The 12,989-nt window shown below is 46.0% G+C and overlaps 1 protein-coding gene across 1 annotated transcript in view; it reads left to right on the top strand.

The window, feature by feature from the left end:
- Nucleotides 1-12,989, top strand: part of RNF217 (ring finger protein 217) — a 93,326-nt gene that overhangs the window by 51,335 nt on the left and 29,002 nt on the right. Inside the window, exon 3 of the mRNA XM_015423827.1 lies at nt 4,432-4,596. Within this exon, the coding sequence (XP_015279313.1) occupies nt 4,432-4,596 (165 nt within the window). The remainder of the gene's footprint in view (nt 1-4,431; nt 4,597-12,989) is intronic.

Genomic DNA, 12,989 nt, shown 5'->3' with positions numbered 1-12,989 from the left:
TGTAAAATCCTAGCAGTTTATATTCCTTTCCTGAATTTGTTTTATGTGTCCTGGTTTCCACCACGAGGAGAAGTGGAATACACTAGAACTCGCAGTTCATGTTCTTTGTGTTTTCTTCAGTATTGGTGGTGCATGTTCTTCAAATACTTTTAGTCAGATTTGTGATGCTACAAAATGACAAGGTGTAGAATTGGATCTTACCGGTTTTTATGCTTGTGTAAAAGAGAAGAGGAGCAACGATGCCTGTTTCTGCTTCTCACTGCAGTCCTGTTTCACAACACTTTCCCCCATTATCCTGGTGGAAAAAACGTGAAAAGTGGCTCCTCCTTCCACTTGTGTGAGTAGAAAGCTGGTAGTTTCCAAGCCATCGTATTGACTTTTGCATAGCATGGGTTGAGGCCAGTTTGTTTTATATCTATGACTGTGACAAATCTTTTGACAATGTGTAATTATTTCCATATTTTTCGAGTAGTGGGACATCTTGACTGTGAAACTACACAGTCTTACACAGTAGACATTGGCAAACTCAAGGCCTATCTACAGAGGCACAGATACTTCAAAGGTCAACTGCTTTTCAAGCCCTTTCTTTGTGTCAGGCAGAAGCAATAGTTTAAAATAAAGTTCAGCCTTGTAACCATAATGATTTGAAAAGCAACAACTTATAGGTTAATTAGAAAATCATTCAGTAACCTTTATCATTGTAAAACACAATAACTTTAGTGGTTATGTGTTGTATAAGGTAAGGGTGAATCCATATTTTGTTTGAAGACGAAGGAGAATATTAGCTCAGCACAAATGTACAAGAAAGAGCATTTTAATTATGTGAAAGAATAACCTGACTACACATTTAGACAGTACTTATTTTGGCGAGATGCTTCCAGAAACTCTAAAGAACCTCTGTTTCCTTTTGTGAGTGTGCAGTTCTTCTGAATTATTTTTTTAAAGTTTATGAATCTTCTGAAGTGTTTTACTGAGTACCTCTTCCCCTATTGCCAGATGGGCAGCAAAGGGGGATAGGAGAGCTTGCAGTGGGTTCCTGCATACTGGGGGTGAAGATTCATGATGTATAGAAGAAAACGTATCTGTGAGTATAGTGCTCATGGGCCTTCTGTAAAAAGGAAGAAGAAACATACCAAAACAACTGTGTACTACCTTCAAGCATAAGCCCTTAGTTGTCAGAATTGAGAGTTGAGCTGAATGAAAACAAGGACCTAAAAAAAAACACCACTGGAACGGAGGATTTTTCATGCAGCCCAGTCTGTTTCACTCATGGGCCCCGGTCACACTGGGGGAAAAGGCACGGCTAAAGTGCGGCTTTTTTGAGCCGCATCAAAAGAGAAGCATGGCGGCAGGATCAGACAGATCCCCCCAGCCGCCACGCAGGTCCTCCCCGGCATGATCAGATGCCGGGAGGAAGCCACGGACCGGAGAGCGAGGCCAGCCAGCTGTGCATGCGCAGTTCGGCAGGACCTCGCATGCTGCGGGAGAGACGGGCACGCCGGCAATCAGACGGCTGTCCCTTCAGCGGATTTTTCGGTAAATACTAGTGTTTTCTAGGGGTTTTTTGATCCGCATCTTCGGCCGGAAGAGACAGATAGGGGACGGGTGCGCGCCGCTTCCCAGATGTTGCGGTGTGATCGCGCCCGCTTGATGCACCCCTCGATCCGTCCCTCTTGTGGATCAAAGCCTCCCGTGTGACCGGGGCCATGGTATCCTTGACACTTCAAAATGTGTTCTGGCTTACTGCAATGGAGATCAGCATTCCTTCGCCTGCCGAGTGAAGATATGGGTGCTGTTCTTCATACTATTTAATTAATTAATTTTATATCCAACCTTTCTTCCATCACTGAAGTCAAGGTGGTGCACATACCAAAACACTCTAATGTTTATGTCAGGCTGCTGAATCAAATCGTTCAGAGTGTTAGAATTGTGAATATGTTAATGTCACTCTTCGACTCCTGAATCAGTGAGGCAGTGGCTGTGTGGCTAAAACAGAACAAGTTAAATCTTAATCCAAATAAGATAGGCATGATGCTAATAAGGAGGTCTCCTTTGCTGTTCATTTATAGGAAGAGGTAGAACACTATTGTATTTTCCAGGACCTTTCAGTGATATATTGAATTCCACACACACACACACTCCATCTTGCAATAGGGCTGCCAAATGCAGCCGGGGGGCGGGGATTCCCCCGCTTCGGACCTCCGATTACCGGCGCGCCGGAATCGGGGCCCGGGGGAAACCCCACCCCCGCGTGCGCGTCACCCGGAAGTGACGTCGCACGCTGGGGGCGGGGCCATGCGATTTGAGGGGAAAACAAAGAGTTTTCCCCTCAAATGGCAGCCATTTGAGGGGAAAACTCTTTGTTTTCCCCTCAAATCGCGTGGCCCCGCCCCCAGCGTGCGACGTCACTTCCGGGTGACGCGCACGCGCACGCACCCGGGATCGTCCGGGAGCCCCCCGCTCCTGGACAATCTAAATTTGGCAACCCTATCTTGCAACCTGGGACCAGTGGCTTGTATCCAACTATGCTGTTGAGAAAACATACATGTCTTTAAATTTCTTAAGTGTAGACAGCGATTTTTGCTGGTTCCCTTCTCCCACTAAGCCCCACCCTTGCTGAAATTTCGTTTCCAGGAATGTCTGCTTGGGGTGGCAATGGAAATTAATGTTCCCTCTTAAGAAAATACAAGTGCTGTTACATTTTCTTATTGGGGTTGGACACAAGCCACTTATCCTAACCCTCACACCCTGCCATGTCCATAGTCCACAGAAAGCATGCAACATCTGTGCTTGCTTGGTTTATCCAGACACAAATGACTAATTTTTCTGTACTCTACTCATTCACTGTAACAAGAGTTATTGAAAAGCAACGTGGGTAGAGAAGATGCTTTATTGTTGGGCTGCGGTCACACACACTAAATAACCCACTTTCAATGCACTTTCCAACTGGATTTTGCCAGTTCACACAGTAAAAATCCAGTTTGAAAGTGGATTGAAAGTGGATTATTTAGTGTGTGTGACCACAGCTTTGGACACTTTAACTCTTAATAATGAGCTCCTTTTTCTTTTTTCTGTAAAGGAAATCCCACAAATTAGAGATCTTTAGCTAATCTGAATGTTGTTGCAGTGATTTTTAATCGTTCATATATTACTTATTGTTATGACAGGCAGAAGCAATAGTTTTAAAACAATGATTAGGTGTTCCTAAGTGTTTTCATATTGTAACATCTGTTTGCAGAATTGAATGGTGTCAGTCAGCAATTAGAAATTTGCTGTCTGGAGCTAGAAAACGTAATAGCTGTTGCATTTCTCACTTTTTTCTTATCCTGGTTATTTGATCCTGAGATTATTAGTTCTCAGCCTAGAGAAAGGGTCAACTGTTGTGTGGATAGGACAATGCTTATTGTAATAGTGAGGTATTATTGATGCAATTTCACTAAGACCTCCTTTCTCTGAGGCACAAAAATGGGCAATATTTATTTGATCCACTATACTAGAAAGCAAACTGTTAGATTTTTGTGACAGTACTCACTGGTACTGAGTACTGGCACCTTTTGTGTGGGCTCTCCCAAGTCCTGAGGGGGGAATTGGTGGAAATCATTGCAACCATGAGTACCAGCACCTTTAAAAAAATGGTTTGGATTATATATCAAATTACCATCCGACATATTAGTATTAGTATGAGTATCTCCATGTTAATTAGGCAAGACTGAAGTCCAATATCATGTTGCATATATTTAAGACTAGTCTTTTTCATGAAAGTTGAACAGACTTATGATTTGAGTTGCAAAGCCAGGAAATCTTCAGTAGTGTTTCATGTGAAAGGGAGGAGGGGAAGGGAGTATGTATGCATGATCATTAACCAGGTTCATACCTGTCAGAAACAGATAGGGGTTAACTTATGACATCTGAATATAGCCTTCAAAGATAGTGGTTGAAAAGGAGCTGTCATTACAGTGGTAAATTACCCGACTGTGAAAATTAGAATGCAGTGACTGTGCTCGGGTTTCCAAACCTCTTGCTAAGGCCTAGCCATGAGCTACTTTTCAGCTGCTCAGTGCCCATCTGCTGGCTTGTCCCCTGACTACTAAGAATGGATTTCCCCACAAGCTTTGTTTTAAGTTTTCTAAATAATTCAAATTTAAACTAGCCAATCAAGGCAACTGACAATTGGTAAACCAGATGAACCAAGCAAGAGTTTCAGAGCACTCTGTGAAAGACCATGACAAAGGAAGCCACAGAAACTGTTTTGACAATTTCTTAGTTTCTTAGCTGCACCCATAATAGATATGGTGATTAATGAAGCCCAGGATGCTTCCAATTTTGATGTGAAAAGGTGCTAAAAAGGCAGTCTCTGTTCACTTGTGGTTTCCTAAGCACACTTAGTGGTCAGTTATTCCAATGTTCATTTTTGTGCTTTTATTTATACAGATTCAGTGCCCAACTTGCCAATTTGTATGGTGTTTTAAGTGCCACTCTCCCTGGCACGAAGGTGTCAACTGCAAAGAGTACAAAAAGGGAGACAAGCTGTTGCGTCACTGGGCCAATGAAATTGAACACGGGCAGAGAAATGCTCAGAAGTGCCCAAAGTGCAAGGTGAGCACTTATGCACATGCTAAAGTATGTTTTTGTTCTTTGTTTGAATATACTGTGGAGTTCTTCCAACAGCAGAGTCCTGTGCTACTGTTGTTCAGTGGAATTTATGCTTACCAAGGAAGTGCTACTATTCCAGTTAAATTCAGAAGAATTTAATCCCTGTCATCCACTGATGATGATGCTCTTTCACAAAGTGTTTAACTGCTGTTATGCTTTTTTTTTTTTTGTGAGAGCTGAACTGCTGGATTCTGAAGCTGTGAATGGTACCGCTTTCCAGCATAAATACATTTGCAAAACAGAATACATGCCATCCTCTCAGGACAATTGTGATATTAGTGGAATGTCAGTGTCCAGGCAATATTGGGACATTCAGTGTGTCTTATACTGATTCAAAGAATTATTTGCTGTAAGGGAACAAGAGAGACTAGCTTAACCAGCAATAGAAAGTATGAAAAAGTGTTTTATATTTGAAAAACAGAAAAAATGCTGATTCATCATGGCTTTAGGTGGAAGGTTATTACTGAAAACACCTTGGCTTGCCATCTTATTTTTGCATACAGTGTATATTAAATCTGAAGATTAACATGCCTTTAGCTCATGATGAGACTTCCTGGTTCACAGCTCACATATCTTACCTGCAAAACAAATATATTTCAAATACCTACTTGACAGATAAATGTTTGGGATGTAACTTGATTATTTTTTTTCTTCAAAACCAATTAACACCTGATGTATATGTGTCCTTAGGCAATTTAATTTTTATTATTCTTCACTGGTTGTGTGTTTCTGTAGAAAGGAGAAAACACACTGTGGCTGACAGGGCAGTTCCGCAAGGTTTAAACAGCAGAGGTGTAAACCGAAACAAGTATTAGTGGAACTGGAACCCCTCCCTGGGCCAAGAAGGAACCAATGGGAACCCACCCGAAACAAAAGGAGCTGGGGACCCAGTCTGAGGTTATGGGAAGGTGTGATACACACACACAAAAGAGAATCAAACTAGATTAGTACTTAAAGATACAGAGCCCTTCTGCCAGGAATTTTTGCTGTGAGCTGAATAGAAGTTGCACCAGTGGTCATTTGAGACATATAGCAGAGAGATGTGCTTTTTTTTCCATTCCAGTTCTATTTTTATGTAGTTGAAGTCGTATGAACAATGTAGACCAGGCATAGGAAGACACTGTAGTTACTTGAAGTGACTGATATGAACAAATGCCAGATTTTTGTTTTATGTTAATATACCACAGTATTAACTGTCCCTTTGTACTGTGGAATTCCTGCTAGAGAGGTTGCATAGCTCAGCAGTGGCACCAGTGCCTGTGACATATCATGACAGCTGGAAAAGAAATACTGGATTTTTTGAGGACAGTCTTAAGTGAGGGAGGCAGCACCTACTTTAGCTTAGAGCTTCTGAATTTCTTTCCCTTAGACATCCACCTGTTGTTTTGCCACCTTTAGCATATCTCTCATTTAATAAATTTGTGCTGCAGGGGAGAGAATAACAGTAAGAAAATTATTAGGTTGCTGCCTTTCGCATGTTTGAAACATCAAGGTCAGTCTCCAATTAATTGATCTCTGCAGCTAAGAAATCTATATCTAAGAAACCTTGCACGGCTAAAAGCTGATGCCTTTGTCAGCATATGCTGTGCAGCAGTATTAGAGATGTAAAATTTCAGGCATTTTGAAGCCGTGGGGGAGGGGGAAGAAGCTTCCACTCCCCCCCCCCAAAAAAATTGAAGTTTTGGGGAAATTGAAATATATACAATACCTTCCTATCAAAGCTAAACTTCTTTTACTGATTTAACAATATAAAATGCATCATTTATAATTCAGCTAGCATATATAACTATTATATGGCATATTAAAAAAATTAAAAGTATATGTGTAAGAACAAATGTAAAAAAATTGCAAGTATACCCATCTTGAGGGGGAAAATAAAACATTTAATAGAAGGGGGTTTTTTTGTTAGTGTTCTCCAAAGTTTTCCAAGTTTTCCAGACATGTCGAGTTTTTTTTATTGATCCCCCCAAATTTTTACAGTTTTTCTGTTGGACAAATTGGAAAAAAAGTGCTCAGAAACATATGGGAATCCCTCACAAATTTTTCTGGGAGGGGCTTCACATCTCTAAGCCGCACTGAATCATTTATACTGGTATCCTGCAACTAGTTTCAACAACTGATCTGATCCTGCAATTTCATATACTTTGATTTTTAACTTACTTAGTGTTATGTACTGACAAAGTCTTCCTGCAACTCAGGGCTGCCAGAAAGAAGGTGAGCTTGGGGGAAAATACAATAGACCAGCAGGATCCTGGCAGCCACCTATCGTGATGCAATTAGTGTGTAAATAGCCTATTGTTGGGAGTGGGTGTGTTTGGGGTGTGCCATGTGATTTGATTATAAGCAGGGCTTTGGCCCTGCTGGAGTTGTCTTGTAGTTGAGCTAAATCACTGAATAAAGCATGAGCTGATCACTACTTGCGTGTCGAACCCAGTATTTTTCACTGATGAGGATGGGATCCTGTTGAGCCAGCCCAGCACCCTCCAGCACCGCATCACGCCCTGAGGTTCTGAGCCTCTCACACTGCATCGCTACCAGGATCATCACTACCAAGGCTGCTGTTCCAAGACATCTGCCAGAGTTCAACCGCTTGCACCCAGAGCGGTGGGAAACTTGGGTAGAACGTCTGAAATACTACATACTGTTCCAGGGCATCACCGACGCAGGCAAAAAGAAGGCTCTGCTGCTCAGCACCTGTGGCATCTCCACCCTGCGGTTAGTCCAGGGGCTCATCATGCCCGTCACCCTGGAGGCATCCACGTACGAAGCCTTCTTAAAGGTGCTCACAGATCATTTCGCGTCAAAGCCCACCAAGATGGCATGCTGCATACACTTCTTCATGCACCAGCAACTGCCTAACGAGACGGCCGCCGACTTTGTGGCCGACTTGCGCCGGCTGGCCCTCAACTGTGAGTTTGCAAGCCTGGACGAGTCCCTCCTAGTTCAGTTCGTGATAGGCCTCCAGGAGCCAAAACTCCACTGCAAGCTAATTGGGCTGGAGGAACTCACCCTGGTGAATGTGCTCCGCAAGGCCACCGCATTCAAGAAATCTCAGTGGGACCATCAAATCCCCACTGCACACTAAGTTGCTGTTCCTCAGGCATTGGAGGTGTCCAACGAATACGAAGCCCACCAGGTTCACCGCCTGGCTCGCCACAGCTCTCGACCAACGACAGCATCAGCAAAGGACACCCCATCACGTCTTCGCACCAGCTGTGGTGAGGCCCACAAGCGTTGTTCCTGCCGTTTCTGCGACACGACCTACAGGGCCTGCGGCAAGTCTGGCCACATCGCATGCGCTTGCCGCTCTAAAGGGACTGGGAAATGCGCCACCACCCACGAGAAGATGGAGGATCTACACACAATGGCTGTCCACCAACACCAGGTATTGAATTTGCCCTGAGACACCCCGACAAAATTAAAGTGACTGTGTTGATCGAGGGGAACCCTTGCATGGTGGAACTGGACACAGGGTCCTTCATTTCCGTAATATCGGAGGAAACTCTCAGGAGGCTCTGTCCACAAGGGGGTCCCCGCTTGAGGCCTGCTGGCTTCACCCTCAGAGACTTTCAGAAGAACGAGGTGGCCATTAAGGGGTGGGGCAAATTCCATGTGAAATTAGTGTGTATTTTGAGGGACACTTGGACTTGTTGGTGGTGGAAGGGTGGCTCACCAGTTTAATGGGACTATCTTGGTTCACGCCTTTGAGGTTCCAAGTAATGGGGGTGCACCACATGAGGTCCACAGACTTCAGCTGTGTGTGTGACGAATTCCCAGCTGTCTTCGATGGTACGCTCGGCCAGTACATGGGTCCCCCGGTTTCACTCCAACTCAACCCCGAGGTGCGCCCCATCCACCTCAAGGCTCGGAGAGTTCCCTTTGCACTCAACCCAAAATCGAGGTGGAACTGGTCCATTTAGTGGCGTAAGGCGTGTTAGAACCAGTCCCCCACACCACATGGAAAACCCCAATCGTAACCCCGATAAAGCTGAATGGGGACGTCTGCTTCTGCGTGGATTATAAATGTACTATCAATAAGGCACTGGCGGACCACGCTTATCCGGTGCCAGTCGTCAGCCATATACTCGCGGCATTAGCAGGGGCCAAGGTCTTTGGAAAGCTGGACTTGGTCCAAGTGTATCAGCAACTCCCGGTGGACAAGCCAACCATGGAGGCCCAAACCATTGTCATGCACCGGGGGGCATTCCGGGTCAAGCGGTTGCAGTTTGGGGTGAGCGTGGCTCCAGGAATCTTTCAGAATCTGATGGACTCTCTTTTGAAAGGAATTCCTGGGGTGCAGCCCTTTTTCAATGATACCTACGCACCATGCTACAGCGTTTCGACTCCGCCGGCCTGAAGGTGAAAAGGGAAAAGTGCCTCCTGGGAGTCCTGGGTGGAGTTCCTCGGATTCTCTGTGGACGTGGACATTATCCACCCCGCACCCAACAAGGTTCGCGCCATCAAGAATGCCACAGCCTCCCAGTCCAAGGCTGAGTTGCAGGCATTCTTGGGGCTTCTGAACTTTTATCACTCCTTTCAGCCCCATAAAGCCGCCATCTCAGAACCTCTCCACTGCCTGCTTGACAAGAAGGCTCCCTGGGTGTGGGGCATGCGACGCTTCTCCCTACTGTGTTGGCGCCGTCCTCGGCCATCAGTTGCTAGGCAGGCAGGAGGTGCCGGTCGCCTACTACTCCCGGACCTTGTTGTTGGCGGAACGGAACTACACCCAGAATGACAAAGAAGCCCTTGCGATCGTGGCCGGGGTGAAGAAGTTCCACGACTACCTATATGGCCGTCCCTTCACCATCGCTACTGACCACAAGACCCTGCTCTGCCTTCTCGCCCCCGACCATCAGATGCCACAGATGTTGTCGCTACGGGTCCTCCACTGGTCCATCTTCCTGGGAGGGTACCAATACGCCCTCCAATATAGACTGGGGAAGTCCATGGGCCACACAGATGCTCTGAGCCGCCTCCTGCTCGACTCAGTCGACCCAGCCCCGGTGTACCAAATCCTGATGATGGAGGGCCTACCGGACCAGCCTCTGCACGCCACGGACATTGCCTGTCACACCACCAGGGATTGTCCCCTCTCCCGTGTTCTCTACTGGGTAAGGAGGAGATGGCCCACTGGTTGGGTGGACCCCGAATTCACCGCATTCACATCCCGTAAAGGTGAACTTTCTGTGCACAAGGGGTGACTACTATGGGGAAGCCGGGTGGTTGTGTCCCCACTGCTGAGGAAAGGTGTGTTGGAGGCCCTGCACGAGTCCCACCCTGGGTTCGTAAAAATGAAGGCGCTGGCCAGAAGCTATGTATGGTGGTCAGGGATGGACAGTGAAATAGAGGCCTGGGTCCAGCGTTGCCAGGTGTGCCTGGAGACACACCCCAAACCTCCGAAGGCTCCCATGCACCAGTGGGAGTCCACACACAGACTGTGGGCCCGGCTACATTTGGACTTTGCCAGTCCATTCCAGGGACAAATTTTCTTTATCCTTGTGGACTCTTACACTAAATGGTTGGAAGTCGTGCCAGTCACTTCCACCACATCCTGGGCAGCTATCCGGGCTCTGAGGCACATCTTTAGCACACACGGCCTACCTGACACGGTAGTAACAGACAACGGCACGGCCTTCACCTCCAGGGAGTTCCAGGAGTTCTTGGAGCAGAACCTGATCTGTCATGTGCGGTCCGTGCCCTTCCACCGGGCGACCAACGACCACGCCGAGAGAATGATGCGAACTACAAAGGATGCTCTCTGGAGGCTCACCCACGGGGACTGGAACCGCTAGCTAGACATCTTCCTGTTCAGCCACAGAATGACCCTGAGCACATTCACGGGCCGCAGCCCTTCAAAACTCTTGATGGGCCACCACCCCACAACAAGGCTGGACCATCTTCATTCGGACCGGGCCCCTGAGTTATGCCAGTCCCTGGTGAGTTAAGATGCCCCCGAGGGTTTTTCCATGGTGTTTTTCTGCGGAACTACGCCAGCAGTCCAGCGTTGGTTCCGGCAAGGGTGACTCGAGTCACAGGACCTCTCTCATACGAGGTTTCCACGGAAGGAGACCAACTGTTATGACAGCACATCAACCAACTATGCTGCCGGGTGCTGCCCGAGAAACCGGACCCATCCGCAGCCGAGAAAGAGGAGTCCAGCCCGGAACCTACACTGCCACCAATGGAGAGCGAGTCCCTTCTGCCAGCAACCCCAGCAGGCCAAGCAACTGAGGGCCCTGAGCAAGCTGTGATGGAGCACCCATCCGTGGTTCCAGAACATCAGGAGTCCCGAGAGGTCCTGTCCCCACCGAGCCCAGCCTGGGCGCCGGTACCACCAGCCCAGGAGCACTGGCGCTCACAGACAGAGCAGCGCAAGCCAGTCTGCCTCAAGGACTTTGTGTGCTAGGGGCTTCAGAATTTAGGGGGGAGGGGTATTGTATACTGACAAAGTCTCCCTGCAACTGGGGGCTGTCAGAAAGTAGGTGAGCTTGGGGGAAAATACAATAGACCAGCAGGATCCTGGCAGCCACCTATCGAGATGCAATTAGTGTGTAAATAGCCTATTGTTGGGAGTGGGTGTGTTTGGGGTGTGCCGTTTCATGGGATTATAAGCAGGGCTTTGGCCCTGCTGGAGTTGTCTTGTAGTTGAGCTAAATCACTGAAAAACCCAGTATTTTTCACTTAGGATCTTTTAGTTCCAGTTACCACAGTTGTTTTAATTTTTTTATTTCAACTGCTGTGTAGTCTAGTTTTTGGATACTTTTCATAAGTGAATAAAATCACTAAAATGGGTTTAAAAGTAAGTTAATTGTCTGGAAATTTGTAAATCATTGAAGTGAAAAGACAGGATATAGGATATAGAATTTTGAAAACACAGTTGTATAAACCTACCTTTAATTGAACAAAACAGAGCCATCTTAAAGCAGAGTCCATTGACTTAAGTGTGTAACTCTGCTCAGGATGGCACTGTAAATGAGGCAATTAATAAAGATGATTAACCTATATGTTAACAGTAAGATGGAGAGTGATGGAGTCTTTTTTAGCCCTCACAGAAAAGGACATGGTTCAGTGGCTGTAGGTGAAGACTCATAGCTTTTGTCTTGAGAAATGTCTGCAAGTTGCAATAAATACAAGGTAACTTTTTGAAGGTAAATGAATTTTAAGGGTTGTAATATTCTACGTCAATGGGGAATGGGGAATGTTTCCATTAATTGGTTCTACCTGTTCTTACAAAACTGTACCTTTACTGTACAGAAAGGAAGCAGAATATGTTTTGAACACTTTGTTTTGATATGAAAGTGAATTTTTGAGATTATGGCACTAATTTGATGTGTATATTTTTTGTTTTCCTGTAAGTATTCCAATCTACAAAGCTACAGCATAAGAACATAAGAGTCTCCAATGTTGGATCAGGCCAAAGGCCCATCCAGTCCAACACTCTGTATCACACAGTGGCCAGAAATACCAGTGCCATCAGGAGGTCCACCAGTGGGGCCAGGACATTAGAAGCCCTCCCACTGTTGACCCCCCCCAAGCACCAAGATGACAGAGCATCACTTGCCCCAGAGTCCCTATCTATACCTTGCGGCTAATAGCCACTGATGGACCTCTGCTCCATATGCTTATCTAATTCCCTTTTGAAGCCGTCCATGCTTGTAGCCACCACCACCTCCTGTGGCAGTGAATTCCATGTGTTAATCACTCTTTGGGTGAAGAAGTACTTCCTCTTATCCGTCCTAAAGGGGAGGCATTTAAACTTTAAACCCCTTTCCTTCTCTTGCAGAGTTTCATCATACAGATGTGGCCTGACTCCAGGAGGGGAGGGGGGGGGTTTAATCCATGCTTGTAGCCGCCACCACTTCCTGTGGCAATGAATTCCAAGTGTTAATCACTCTTTGGGTGAAGAAGTACTTCCTTTTATCTGTCCTAACCCGACCGCTCAGTAATTTCATGGAGTACCCACGAGTTCTTGTATCGTGAGAAAGGGAGAAAAGTACCTCTTTCTCTACCTGCTCTTTCACCACCCTGAAAAACTTCGTATCATCCGCAAATTTAGCCACTTCACTGCTGACTCCCAACTCCAAATCATTAGTGAACAAGTTAAAAAGCAGTGGACCAAGTACTGATCCCTGCGGTACCCCACTGCTTACCACCCTCCACTGAGAGAACTGCCCATTTATATTCACTCTCTGTTTTCTATTAATTAGCCAGTTTTTGATCCATAAAAAGACTTGTCCTTTTATCCCATGATTTTTGAGCTTACTTAGGAGCCTTTGATGAGGAACTTTATCAAAAGCTTTCTGGAAGTCAAGGTAAACAATATCTATTGGATCCCC

Source organism: Gekko japonicus, unplaced genomic scaffold (genome assembly GCF_001447785.1).
Source record: "Gekko japonicus isolate JY-2015 unplaced genomic scaffold, Gekko_japonicus_V1.1 scaffold186, whole genome shotgun sequence".
Lineage (NCBI taxonomy): Eukaryota > Metazoa > Chordata > Lepidosauria > Squamata > Gekkonidae > Gekko > Gekko japonicus.
The sequence above is the reverse complement of the archived record's forward strand: the minus strand, read 5'-3'. Positions and strand labels throughout refer to the sequence as shown.